Source organism: Chroicocephalus ridibundus, chromosome 19 (genome assembly GCF_963924245.1).
Source record: "Chroicocephalus ridibundus chromosome 19, bChrRid1.1, whole genome shotgun sequence".
In the NCBI taxonomy this organism is placed as follows: Eukaryota; Metazoa; Chordata; class Aves; order Charadriiformes; family Laridae; genus Chroicocephalus; species Chroicocephalus ridibundus.
The window spans coordinates 1,769,441-1,783,797 of NC_086302.1; the positions used below are offsets into that span (position 1 = coordinate 1,769,441).

Sequence of the window (14,357 nt, forward strand, 5' to 3'; positions counted from 1 at the left end):
CACAGAAACACGAGCAACAGCCAAATACAGACAGACCGGCACCACGTTCATTTATGCTGCGAGAGGTTCGGAAGACCCTGTTTGATTCCTGTTCCACTCTTCCCTGCTGCTGGGAAAACCAGCGCTGGGAGTCTGTCACTCCAAGCCGTGTTTTTCTCCATCAGTTTTGGGAAGAGCTGGGAAACCAAACCCAGACCTGCCTCCAAACCCAGCGCGCGGGTTCCCATCCCTCTCCTGAGTCCTGGCTCTGGGGGAAGCCCACCCATCTGTGCAGGCACGGGATGACAAGGGGGAAGAGCAGCCTGGGACCTGCAAAGCTGCTGCGAGGCCACCACCCAGCGTGGCGGCCAACAGCCTCTGCGGAGCACCGAGACGAGCAGAGCCTGCTAGCAAGCACTGATTCGGAGGCAAAACCTAATTGTCCGCATTTTGAAAACGCTCTAAAGCAAATCCATTCCGTCCTGGAGTAGCTCGAGCTGCTCCCAGTCAGCTAATGCATGAACTGGAGACTGAGCTGATGTCTCCTGAGCCACATGCTGATACTTCAATAGCTTTCACCTTCCTGTTATTCCCTGTGCACGCAAACAAGGGTTAGAAAATCAGCAACCTTAGAACAGTCACCTTCTGGTGACACGAACCCCACTGAGCACTAAAAAGGAGAGACCAAACTTGTTGTGCACAGCATCAGCACAACCACTGGAACCTTCTACCACTCAAGGTCCAAGAGACTTTCATCCCACTTCTGCTACATGCGTCGGCCGGAGCCCCAGCCTGGAGCACAATTACTCAGCACCTTGCAGATGCTGGTATTGCTAATAGGTGTGAGTAATTCAGCAGGCTCGTATTAGCACGATCAGGCATATCCCTGGTTGAAATGATAATCACACGTATGTCACTTCATCGAGCTAAGGAGCTTGGCGAATCTCTCTACAAGGCTGTGTGTCTAGACAAGCAGCCACGCTGAATACCAATTTCCTTCTGAGGCAAAAGAAGAGGGGAACCTGGAAAGCCCTACCCTTTCCCTTCCACCTGGCGGTTCTCTCATCATTACTTTCTGATGTTGCATCCAACCAAAGAGGCTGGTGAGAAAGCTGACCCTCTTCCCTTGCCCTGCCCCCAGCAAAGCCTCCTCCTTTCTCTCTCCAGTTCTCTCCGGCAGCCTGATGCTTCGCCAAAACCCACCACCTCTATTTGCCACCAGGAAACGGAGGCAGAGGGACCGCTGGGGAGGGACAGCAGGAGTGAGGAGAGACCAGGGCCAGCCCCGCTCCAGGTCGGCGAGGCTGAGCTGCCACTTGCCTTCGTTTCCCTGCGCAAGGGAAGGATGACCTGCCGCTGCCTCCTCCTGCCTCCCAGCGAGCTCCCTTCTTCTGCCTCTCTGATCGTTTAGAGTCTTTCCATTGCATGAGCCTTGCCCTGATACCACAGTTAGCAATAACACTTCTGGGACAGATGCAGGTAACTAAAAAGCTCATTGAGCCACCAAAAATAACACAAAAATGTAACCCTCTTCACCTGCAGATGGTCGGGCTACAGCATGAAGAAGAATCAGAGCGGGAGAGCCACCTGGGGCTCGATCTCTGCTGCCCTGCACCCGTGGCAGCATCATTTCTTCCCTGCGAATCCGGCGTCCTTGAGCAGAATGTGGTATTAGTAAGGTTTTATTCTCCCCATGAAGCAGAGAAGGTTGATTTTCGGGGTGGCAATAAACTTGCCATCTGCTCCAAAGAGCATTTCTGAGGCTCAAATTGTGGGCACTGCAACGCACCAGAAGCAGAGGAGATGAAAGACAGGGGATGTTGCAGGGGAAAGCGACCCAGCATTCGGCCAGGAGAGCCCTGGGGAGAGTGTGGTCCAGGGAAAGAGGAGAAGGAGCACTTAACGGGGGTTCAGAGGTACAGAAACTCAGTCTGCAGGGAGATGATGTGCTAGGAAAAGGGACAGAGGCTATGAAAGCAAATCTGCAGCTGGGATTCCAAAAACAAAGCAGCTTAAAAATAGGCAGCAGAGACCGAAAAGGCGTATTAGATCATCTTGTGTTCTCCCCCACTGTGCCAACGCAAGACTGTTCCCTGCAGAATATTCTCTGCTGTTTCCATAAATGTCACCTAGGACAGAGCACGTAGTAAAGATTATTCAGAGGGGATGGGGAAGGGGAAGAGGATTATGCGCTGGCAGAAGGGAGCTGTGGGAAATGTCATTTGTTAACTAGACCATGTGTTTACGGGCACCCCAGTTCCCCTCCTCCGAAGGCAGCTGATTGTGTGAGCGATTTATGCAGTGTTACGGATTGAGTTCCCAAACCTCTGCCATGTGGTCCTGGCCACCAGAAAGGATGAGAAATTGAGTACAGCCCAAAACAAGAGGTTGCCAGTTGGCTTGGAGAGCGATGTAAAAGGGGAAAAAAAAAGGATGCTGGATTTTCTGTAGCTGAAGCGGGCAAGAAGAGCGGAGCCAGCCCTGGCTATCGGCTGCTGGAGGCCAGGGGGGGGAGCTGCTCCGCCATGAATCGCTGCCGCTCACTCACCTCCCGCAGCCATCTCAGGGCACTTGATCGCCATGGGCCAGTATTAGGATTCCTGATGTCAATACGGGGAGAAACAGAGAGAGGAGGTGACTTTCCCAAAGGGGCTATTTCAGCCTCAGGATCTAACGTCACCAGGAAGCTCTCCTCCTCACGGGACAGAGACAGGCTCTTCCAGAGGGACATCCAGCACCAGGATCCTGATCTGTGCGGTCAGCGGGGACACAGGCACCTCTCCAAAGGGGAAATCGGAACAGGAGCCTACCTGAAACGCTATGAATTGGCCTCCCAGTTCTTTCTCTGTTGGTGACTGCCATGGAGTGGCACCACAGGTTGTGCCTACCAAGCTCTGGACACGTCACACGTGGGGTGGGAGCTTGTCCAGACTCCCCCAGGAGATGGGGTTAGTGCTTCCCGCCTGGCTCCCATGGGAATTCCTGCTCCCGCAGACCTGGGGCGCTCAGCAACATTGCAGGACCCCCTGTTCCTAGGCCAGGTAGTGACAAGTCATGGCTCTGACTCCCTCCCTGGTGGCCTGGGCACCAGCGCTCAGGGACTGGTTTCTGCTTTGAATCACTGCTGTCGGGGGAGTCCTCATCCGAGTACATCCCCCCCCAGCCTCCCCACACATCCTCTCTCTACCTCCTCCCCACCTCCCTGTTTAAAATCCACTCCCCACACACCATTACACCTCTTGGAAGTAAACACAGATTTTGGAGCTGAACACGCGGCTCAGGTGCCATTCCAGCACACCAGGGCAGGAAAGACTTAGCAGCATTTCTACCTACTCTTCATGACACGATTTTCCTCAAAAAAGATGCAGTGCATCAGAGAAATTCCTTACGCTGGGCTTAGGATTCAGGAGGCACAGTTGCCATGACAGCCCCTCGCGCCTGCCGGTCTTGCTGCGCGGTTCATCTGCTGGTTCCAGCGCTCGGCGTTTGCCCCCATCCGCGTTACCGCAGACGCTAAATCACTATCGGAGCTCGGGCTCCGTCTCCCCGCGCCACCTTGCCAATGCCACTGCGTCGCTGGGGTTGCTTTACTGCTTTCCACTCACCCTTAAATAAATACAGCCTTGCGAGGGCTCCCCATGGACGTAAGCACCCGCAGCACAAACCCTCCCTGTAGAGGCAGCGCTGTTTGCACCCCTGGGCGATTTCCAAAGGGACTAAGTGATATAGGAGCACAGAAGAGATTTTTTTTTCAAGGCTCTTTGACACTTCCCACACTAAATAATCCTGCTTTTCCTTACGGCTTGGACTGGACAACAAATGCAGACGCCGCAATGAGATTTTGCCTACGCTGTCTCTGTTCTCTGGATAGTTTCCAGGGAAGTCAATGCAATATTAATCCCCAGTGCTCGGTCCCCTTGGAACACGGATGAATGTTCAAAGACACTGAAAGGCTTCATCAGAATAAAGATGGGCATTTTATCAACACAAAGGAACAGGGATGATTGGCGGAGCGAGAAAAAGGTGCAATCAGAAAGTGAACAGGGGGAGGGAGACAAACCGGCGCAGAAGCGCAGCCCCCCCGGGGCACACTGCCCTGTCCTCCCCGCCGCCCCCCGCCTGGAAGGAGCCATGTGCTAAGTATGATCTGTCACAAAGATTACGGTTAATTAGGAGGAAATGTGGAAAGAACAACTACATGCCTAAATCTTATATGAAGCCAAGAGAAACCGGGCACCATCTGAATCCTAAAAAAATTCCTCGTCCCCCACTGACACGCGCAGACCTAAGACAGCACTTCCAGAAATACCAAAGGAAATTCTAGTTACCCAAACCCAGTGGGACCCGTGCTACTGACAGCTTTTCCAGATTTTTCCAGGCAACAGCTTCTCCCAGACTTAACCGAGGCTTGGCCATGCCTTTACTGAGAGTTCAAACATTGCTACAGCAGCAGCCTTTGCACAGGCGCTTTTTTTTCTCCCCCACCCAAACGCTCCCAAACAGCTACTCCCTTCCCTCCTCGCTCATCTGTTCCCAAAGACGTGGATACAAGAGGAGCACCCTCACTGCCCACCTGCAGCCCAAAGCCCGTTCTCAGTAGGGAATTGGGGGAATTGCAACAGGATTTTATTTTTCCCGTGTTTTCCTCCGTCTTTCCCAGGACCCCCAGGTCCTCGCAAGGATACGTTTGCCCGCTCTCACCTTGGCAGAGGGGGATGGCTTCGTTCCAGTGGAAGTAGCCCTGAGGGTGCTGGGCGCAGGTGGTGGTGCTGTGGCCAACCAGACGGTAGCCCGTGTCGCAGCCAAAGCGGACCGTGCTGCCGGGGTGCAGACCCGTCTGGCTGAGGATCAGCCCGTGGGCCGGCGGCTGCGGGAGGCTACAGTAAGGAGCTGGAGAGAAGGGTGGGAGGCAATAAATCAGTCACTGGGAGGGCAGTACCAGGACAAATCCCCTTCCCGTTCTCAGGAATTACACCGTGCTTGCCACAACCTAAGGCTGTACAAAAAATAGAGAACAACTGATGGAGAAATACGAAGTTAAAAGGGGGAAAGTGCAGGGCTACTATCCAAGTTTCACTCGGCTCTAGAAATAAAGACTAATTTCTGATAATTAATTATTACTTAATTCATTTACTGAGTAAAGGCATTATTTATTTATGACACACTGGCAAGTTCTCAGCCCAGTGTTATAACTTCCGCTAATTAAGATTTGCTAAGTTCCAAAACACCGTAATTCGTTTTAAGGAATCCTCAGCAAACATCCAGTACCCAGCAGCGTTTTTGTGCTGAACGAGCAACTGAGACTCCGCGGTCCTGCTCCTGCAAGAGCAGCGGCAGGACGCCTGCGCAGGAGCACAAGGTGTTCCCGACCATCCACAGCAAACGCTGTAGCGCCATCGGTCTCACCGAAGTTGTGCCTCACGCACCGAGCAGCTCCTAACACAAGTTCTTAACGTTTTGTCATGTTAATCTTCAAACATCTCAAAGTGGCCTCATCGCAAGGACACAATAATTTAGTAACGCAGCGATACTGACTGTGAATTGCATGGGATGGGTTTCATTCATCCAGAGCCACGATGTCTGTGGTTATATATTCTGGTTCTGATTCTTAAGGGTGCTTGCAGCCAAAAGCTTCAAGGTTTCTGCTGGAAATAATCCTGCCTCCCCCAGCCCCACCAGCTCGGAACGAGCCCAGCTTTGAGCGCGTTTCCCAGGCCTTGGCAGCGTCTGCCGACACAGATGGCCTCTGCCCCTCCGCAGCAATTTCGTGGAGATCCTTAGCTGAAGGGATGGCCACGTTCCTGGCAGAGGCACCTCGTCTCCGCTGTGTGCTTACCGGAGTAGCGGATTTTGAAGCCTTTTCTGTTGTAGGCATGATCAGAGGACCAGCGGAGATAGACTTTGTTGCCGCTGCTGGTGACGGTCAGCGGCGCAGAGTAGTTCCCACTCAGCGACAGGAGCAGCGGGCTGTGGCCAGAGGGACCTGTAAGGACAAAGGGAAGGAGGAAAAGTCAGGGCTGGCACACACAAACCCTTGCTCCTGGGCTTTATGTGCCAGGGCGTGTTTCTGCAGAAGGAACGGGCACGTCGTGGAACTCCACACAGCTCGTGCTCAGGGGGTTTCATGAACACCAGTCCCAGAGCAGACACCTGGCTCCTGGGAAACCAACTGCCAACAAAGCCCAGTTGATTGCAGTAACACCGGGATTTTGCTCCAGGCTCAAGTCCCAGTGGGAAACCACGGGAGCATCAGCACAGCGCTCGTGTTCTCCGTTTGGTTCCAAAGCTGCATCATTGTGAATACTGACAGTTCCCTTCTCAGTTCATGACAACTCATGGGCCTAGAAAATCCGGTCTGCACGGGCTTCGGGGATGAGGAATCCCACCTTCCCAACTCATCCCTTCCCAGCAACCTCCGCTACAATTTCTCTCATCTCAGGAGCTTGCTGACTCCTGTCCCTTGGGAAAATTGGGCGTCACCCAAAAATCAAATCACTGATATTTTCTTATCCAGAGAATCAGTGAGTCTTAGGAGGAGCTTTCTTTAAGTCCAGCAGAAGGTTACAGGCGGAGCGGTGTAAAGCTCTCCCCAGAGTGCTCTGGGAACGGAGATTAACAAAACTCTGCCATTTCTCTCCTTTCCCCTCAGTTGCTATGCAAGTCAAAGCGGCAAATCTCTTACCGTCAAAGATTTCAAACTCATCATATTGCTTCTCGCTCAGGAAGTACTCGATGGTGAGGGAGATGTTATACCCAGGCTCTACCTTCACCACCCAGGAACAGGTCTGAAAGTGGGGGTAACTTCCCAGGAAGCTCTGGCTGAGGATGACACCAGTGGAGTCCGTCATCACCTCGTTCATTGGACAATGCACTGCCGGGAACGTGAAGGAGAGACAATAGCAAATGAATTTTCCTATTTCGCAGAGGAAGGAAGGAAACACAAGGTACTATGGCCAAGGTCATCAGTCTTGAGGAGCTAGGTCAAGACAGAGCACGACTCCCACCCGCGTACATCCACCGCACCCTTGGGGCTCACGGAGAATCCCCAGACCCTGACATAGGTTCCAAACGAAGCATGCCGCGCCTCCACAAATCCCAACCGTTTTTGCATCGTTTCACATCTCTTTCAAAATGAACGGCACTGCAACCAAGCAGCTACTTTCCAGTTACAAAACACACCCTGGGAATCCCTGGAAACTTTATTACCTGCGTTGGAACAAGGTGTGGAACTACAGGCTTATCCCAGGTCACCCATGGAGTTGTTAACTAGGACGTAAGAACCCCAATTCCTTTCTCTAATCACTATGCCCCATTCTGAAAATATTAAATCTGGCTGAATACGCTACGTAAAAACGCCAGCAAAAACACCCCAGAAAAGGAGGCAAACACACAAAGTGAGCAAAAAGCATAAAAAGAAAGGGATCGTTGTTTATCCATAATTGTCACTAAAGCCCAGTGCAAATGCTGTACTTGTATTAATAGAAAACAGCCAGAACTATCCAGAAAGAACAGTGTATTCTTTCCAAATCCTTAATCCCATCAGTGATTTTTTGACCTCTATAAATTGGTGGCCAGATGTAATTTAAGCAGTCCCTTTACCCCCAGGCTAACAACCATCAGTAAATAATTGAATGACCTCCCTTCCTCTCCTTCAGTTCATGCTATTTCAGAGAGAATAAAGCTATAGAAAAATATCCCATTATATGGTAAAAATGTTCAGATAGGAGGGAATGAAGGAGATGAAATAATCACGGCTGGAGTGAGCAAAAGTACCAGCAGGAATCCAGAGGATAAATAAGGTAACACGGTAGCACGGAAACATCTTTGGGATCCCTCCTGCGCAGCAGCAAGGTGTACAACGCAGCCTGCTCGGGGCTTTCATTTTTCTCCCACGTCATACATTCTGTGGCACTAATAGCGAAGCCGTTCCCGGCAGGACGGCCTCGCCGGAGGAGCTCACGCGCTGCAGCCTGCGCTTCCTTTGGCTGATCATGGATCACTGGCAAACCCTCGGCTCACAATTCCTCCCCCCTCCCAGGGTAAGGACGTCTGGGTGACTGTTCTAATGACCTCCCGAATGCCGTCAGACACACGGTGTGTCAGACCTCTGCTCGCTCCCTCTGCAGGGAAGTCCAAGCTTAAAGCGCCTTCCTGAACTGGGGGCTGGGGTATAATCCAGGGGTACCTGACATGTTCCCAGACAATGCGGAGTCACCATAAAATCCCCGGAGCCAGCAAAGGGCAGAGGAACTTTCCCTATCATTTATCAGAGAGTGGCTGCAGTAAGTCACCCAGCAAATCTCTCACCGTTATTTGCTGGTTGTCGCTTGAGCCCGGCCAAGGCGTGTGACCCAAGGTGGGTCTGGAGAACAGCCCTTCCCTGCACAGGGCGGTCTCGCTGCCCTCCTCACAAGGTCCTGACGGGCGGTTTTGCATGACTGGGACCCTGGAGATGTGCGAATTGGCCCCAGAGATGCAGTATGTGCAAGGAAACCTCCCCCAGCTGCCATCCAGCTCACTTCACCAGCCTCCACACTTCACGGCACCCTCTGTAGGAAGCTTTGGCTGCCACCCTGGGCACCCCCAGGCTTTACCTTCACACGTGGGCGGAGGTCCTTCAAACTGGAGGTGAGTGCCTAGTTTGCAGGTCAGGATTTCATTTCCAATCAGGGTAAAGCCAGGAAGGCACCTGTACCTCACTATGTCGCCTACGGACAGAAACAGAAAATATCTTGACTCAAGAGAAGGATCAATTCGTTAAGGCTGAACTGTGCCCTGGGAAGAGGGTACCACGGAGGGAGCAGAGACCTCTCGTCCCCCTCGACCTTGCCTCTGCCATCGAGCTCTGGCATGACCGTGCGGAAATAAAAGGTGTAGAAAGGCATGCTGGAGTCTCAGCTGGGATAAACTGCTGTCGTGCCACTGAGACTATTCTCATTTGTGCAAGCTATTTCAGGTGGAGACTTCCCTCAAAGAGAGCAGACGGCGAGAAAAAGATGCTTTAAAAAAAATCACGGCTAATTCACTGGTTGCAGGCACACTTACAACGTGGATGTAACCATGAGCAACAGCTAAAAATACAAAAAGCACAGCCAATATGGGTGGGAGGTTCTCAAAAAAAGAGTGACGGCCTCTAAGCTTTCACACAACATTTTGTTTGAAACACCTGAAAACTATTATTGTGGCAAACATTTGTGAATGCTCCTGACCAAGCTCGGGGCTTTCACAAAAGCCCAACCACTTCTTCTGTACTAACAAGAGAGGAAAAGCCTCGGGACAGTCGGATCAATTTGACTCCGTGTGAACGTCAGGTGTTGGGCAGGGTCCCACACACCTCCCCACGCCACACACAATCCCACGCGTGAAGGGGTGTCCTGAAACCCCAGATACGGGGTGACAACACTCGTGTGTCTTCCCATGGCATTCCCGGCAGCTGGCGAGGGGGAAGGAGGGCTCAGAGGACCGGGAGAGGATACCTATGTTAAATTCTTCGTTCTCGGTGATGATTTCTGCGTTGGGAACGATGGTCGGCAGCTGACATCTGAAGAGCTGGTAGGCTGGAAGAGAGCAAAGGAAGAGCGGCAGACGTTAAGCTGGGGGTGAAGGCAGCCGCGGCATCTCGGAGCTAAGCACAGCAGGCGTCGGAGCACATCCTCCCTCCCCACACGTAGAAGGAACTGGCAAAAGCACAACCAGCCCTTTCCCCCTCCAAACCCTACGGAGATGGCTCCAGGTACTTGTGCCCCAAAGCAGCTCTCTCCAGGTTCTGACACTTAATCAGAAACAGATTTTTGTCAGTCTGTGGCGAGGCCGGCACCCTGCCGCGTTAATCCACTGGGACGAACACTGAGCAATGACCGACGGGTGCCGACGTGAGGCAACACGACCAGCACCTCTTGGGATACTAAGGGAGAAGATCTGGGTGACCTCAGTGGAATTAGGTCAGTCGCAGCAGAGAGAGAGTCTCAGACTGCTCCAGCACCGAGTAAACGACAATAATTATTCAGAGAATTTCATCCTTACCGCCTATCCTTGAACAGAGATCGCAAAACTCAGCGGTTTATTTTTAACTTGGAATTTTATGCATTAATTTCTTCTGCAAATAATTCCAGGAGTGCTACTGTTTTCAACTGCAAATCCTATACGCAGCTTGCAGTTCTCAAAGCAACCTATGCCAGGGTGATGTCAGTGCCTCACGGCAGGCAAAACAGGGCAGACCTTGTACTTTTTGCCCAATTAGGCGTTTCTTCAGGGGCGCCACGTGGCTGAATGGGAAGAAGGCACCCAGTTGAGGAGCAGAAACAACTCCTTATGGCTCATGCACCTGACCAAATACATTGCAAACAGCAAATTTTCCACCAAAAATTGAAGGTCAGCTAACACTGAGCAAAACAAAGGCCCTGCTCACAAGCATGCGGGTGCATAAGGCCCGAGCACTGTGCTGCTTACGAAAATAAACATACAAGAGCTGTGAGCACGGCTAAATTGAAAAGATGGTAGTGGGAACCAAATGAATATTAATGAAAGACATTTTCTGCTATTTGCTCAGCACTTCTCTGCATCTTTGCTCTCCCCGCACCTGACCCTGGACAAGCGTAACTTCCTCTGAAATTTATATCAGCCCTTTAATTTAAGATACTGGAGCTCAAGCTGCCACTGAATATTAATTCTTACTGACCCCACGTTGTCGAACCCTTCACACCACGGCAAGGCTGGCAGTCCCGGCAGCAACTTTAATGAGGCTTATGGTGATGATTAAATACACATGTGCAGAAGTAGATGCCCCACCGTCTCACCTCAACTTCCCTACGCTCTAACCTGGGGTAGGATAATACCTTCCCCAAAAGACACCTGGAAAAATGTGATGTTTGGAGGTTTGGGGGAACAGAGCCGCTTCTGGTTATCTGGTTCTGGTATCCCACGAGGGATGGGCTGACGTATCTCATGTGTGCAAGGTGGAGGGAAAGACAAACACATGCTACTGCAGCGGGCTGAACTCAACCTCGGGAGGCCAAAGAGAAGTGCCAGCTCTGCAATTCGGACGCTCAGCCCCTCCTTTGCAACCCAGCACGGGAGCACAGAGAAGGGATGAGCTGGGGGAGCCCGCAGGCGGGATGGGAGAGGGCAGGCAGCGGGGAGAACCCTTCTGCTACCCAGCAAAGAGCCATCCCAGGAGGGAACACACTTACGTGCAACCTTTTAAGCAGATGTTTGACACTGGGGGAAAGAAGGAAAGGAAACCGTAACAAAAATTTAAATTAAATGCTATTCTAAAAGTGCTTGACAGCATCTATTGAAGTGGAAAGATAACCCAGCATTTACGGCATTAATCTCCACTCCTTAACGGGCCATATTTCAATACAGAGGTGTGATTAAGATGGCTTCAGCATATGGGTGATACAGCACCGGCAAAGCTCCTTTCAACAGCACATCCATTCATTCTCAGCAGGACAAAACAGAGTCCCGTCCTTGAAACCACACTGGGACCCCCTTGAGTTACTGTGCCATAAAACCCTCTCCCATCGCGCTCACACATCACTTCGCGCTGGCACCCGAACTAACCCGTTTAATAATAGGTGCAACATCATCATTTTTCAAGGGATGCTATTGAATCTTTAAGCTCTGCGAATCATTCTTTTGTTTCCCTTCCTCCACCCTACAGAAACCTTCCTTTGCAGGCATTTAAAAGGGCAACGGTTCTCCGACACGGTGCTGATCGTCACTGGACGGGAAAAGACAATTTAAAGCTGAAGGAGGACGTCTCCTATGTCCTAGATCTGCCAGCATGCACACGCAGAAATGAAAATATACATTGCTGTAGATCCTGAGGAAATTGCATTTCCTGCAGATACACCCCAAGGGCGATACCAAAGATTTAGCTGACTGTGCTGCCTGAGCCCGGTGTGAAAATTCCCCCCCTTCCTCCTGCCCCTCTCTCGGTGCGTGTGGCACCAGGCGCAGACCCAGAGCCGGGGAAAGAGAAGAATCCCACCCCGGAGGCAACTGCCTCAATCACTTAAATCTTTGGGGTTAGGCTTTATACGAAAGTCCCACGTACACAGGGAGCAATAAGCCAGTAAGTGACACTTTAACAAAAGGCTGAGCAGTTGCGGGAGTGCCCAGCTGGTTATCAGCTTACAAATCACTGCTGGGCTCCGCCGATCCGTACCAGCACCGACCCCAGACCTCTCATCGTGCCTGCGACTGGCTTTAGACCCCACGTAAACCATAAGCTAAAGAAACCTCAGCATAAAGTGCCATCAAGATTAGAGAATGGCAACATATGCTGACGGGCTCCACCACAGCAATGATAGTGTCTAATTCATATTACAAAAGGAAGCATTTGCTGAACTGCAGCAGTGTTTACACATTGCTCATTTCTGAGCCAAACTGCCTAAACCATAATTTTTTGCATAACCGTTATATAAGCGCCATTGTCTAGTAATATAAATCTTACAGTGTTTTGCAGCAGTAAACCAATTCCCTCCGAAGCCTAGCAAACATTCTTTAAATTCAGCCTGTCCGTATAACACTTGCCTTTCAGAACCGAACAGAAGCTAAGACATTCTGCACAGATTCATCGTGGAATTCATGTAAGACTTTGTTGACATCGTTGCCAGCAAATTACCGAAGCGAGGGGAGGTCTCCATTCGCGCTTTCCAAAATCCCAGCACTGCCGTAGGAACTTGTTAGCTAATCCAATTTAAAGTTGGGCTCTTGTTTAGTGGTGGAAAGCAAATGCTCTCATTTCAATGTAATACCCAACATCTCTCTAGCGTGAGCTGCACTCACACCAAAGAATCCCCAAGTAATTCAGGGATTTGCAGAACTCGTTTCCTCCCCAGAGAAACAAAGTCACAGAATCACAGAATGGTGGGGGTGGGAAGGGCCCTCTGGAGATCATCCCGTCCAGCCCCCTGCCAGAGCAGGGTCACCCAGAGCAGGTGGCACAGGAACGCCTCCAGGCGGGGTTGGGATGTCTCCAGAGACGGAGACTCCCCCACCTCTCTGGGCAGCCTGTGCCAGGGCTCTGCCACCCTCAAAGTAAAGAAGTTCCTCCTCGTGTTGAGGTGGAACTTCCCATGTTCCAGTTTGTGCCCGTTACCCCTTGTCCTGTCCCCGGGCCCCACTGAGAAGAGCCTGGCCCCATCCTCCTGACACCCACCCTTTCAGTATTTAGAAGCGTTGATAAGATCCCCCCTCAGTCATCTTTTTTCCAGACTGAAGAGACTCAAATCCCTCAGCCTTTCTTCATCAGAGAGATGTTCCAGTCCCCTCAGCATCTTGGCAGCCCTTTGCTGTCCCCTCTCCAGCAGTTCCTTGTCCTTCTTGACCCGGGGAGCCCAGCACTGGACCCAGCACTCCAGATGTGGCCTCCCCAGGGCAGAGCAGAGGGGGAGGGTGACCTCCCTCCACCTGCTGGCCACGCTCTTCTTGATGCCCCCCAGGATGCCATTGGACTTCTTGGCCACAACGGCGCATTGCTGGCTCATGGGCATCCCGTTGTCCCCCAGGACTCCCAGGTCTCTTTCCACCGAGCTGCTCTCCAGCAGGTCACCCCAACCTGTCCTGGTGCAGGGGGTTATTCCTCCCCAGGGGCAGCACCCTGCGCTTGCCCTTGTTGAATTTCATACGTTTCCTCTCAGCTGGAACACAGCTGCCATTTAGAACAGGCCACCAAGTTGACCCAACTGGTTTAGCATAGCACTGGAAAGACAATTCTGCATCCAGCCGACACTGCAGGGAAGGAGAGTTTTGGCGAACAAAGGAGAGCCACCCATAACAGGATCTGCCACGGAGAGGACGATATTTACAGGCATCACCTTGAGAGAGGCGCGGGGTTGGCGTGGCTCTTGGTTCACAGGCACTTGATCTGTGCTTGAATTGTCACGGCGTTACGGATGGATTTCCACATCCGCACAGACTCCGTGACCACTTGCCAGTGCTCGACTGCATAAGGGACCTTCCATCTCAAACCTGTGAAAACTGGGCCCTTTGTGGAAGATTTCAGGCAAAAGTGTGGGGCTTTTTTCCCACATCTTCCCTTCCCCAGAACTAGTCCTCCCCACAACAAACCACAACCGATCCATGCCCCGACACACCCCGTAGGCAGGTATAAGGCACGAGCTGCTCAGTAAGCAATACAGACCGTAGAAATAAATGGCAAAAATCCCTCCGTTGGCTGCATCACTGTGGAATTTCATCAGGACCTGATTAGAAGAGCTTTGGGCTGATTTCTTAGCAGAGTTGCCAGTGAACACACCGAGCTGTGGGGCCGTTTGCTGTGGACCATCCCTAAAATCGTATGTCAGAAACAAAAGAAAAGAGCATTATTACAGGTCTTTAATCCCAGACAATGACCAACCTCCTACACTGCA

The 14,357-nt window shown here is 51.7% G+C and overlaps 1 protein-coding gene across 3 annotated transcripts in view; it reads right to left on the reverse strand.

Annotated features, from left to right (window-relative positions):
* Positions 1-14,357, reverse strand: part of CSMD2 (CUB and Sushi multiple domains 2) — a 297,274-nt gene that overhangs the window by 35,677 nt on the left and 247,240 nt on the right. For all 3 annotated transcript variants that reach the window (XM_063355710.1, XM_063355709.1, XM_063355711.1), the window contains 6 exons: positions 14,129-14,274; positions 9,456-9,536; positions 8,574-8,687; positions 6,662-6,850; positions 5,816-5,962; positions 4,681-4,869 (listed from right to left, as the gene is read on the reverse strand). In XM_063355710.1, the coding sequence (XP_063211780.1) occupies positions 4,681-4,869; positions 5,816-5,962; positions 6,662-6,850; positions 8,574-8,687; positions 9,456-9,536; positions 14,129-14,274 (866 nt within the window). The remainder of the gene's footprint in view (positions 1-4,680; positions 4,870-5,815; positions 5,963-6,661; positions 6,851-8,573; positions 8,688-9,455; positions 9,537-14,128; positions 14,275-14,357) is intronic.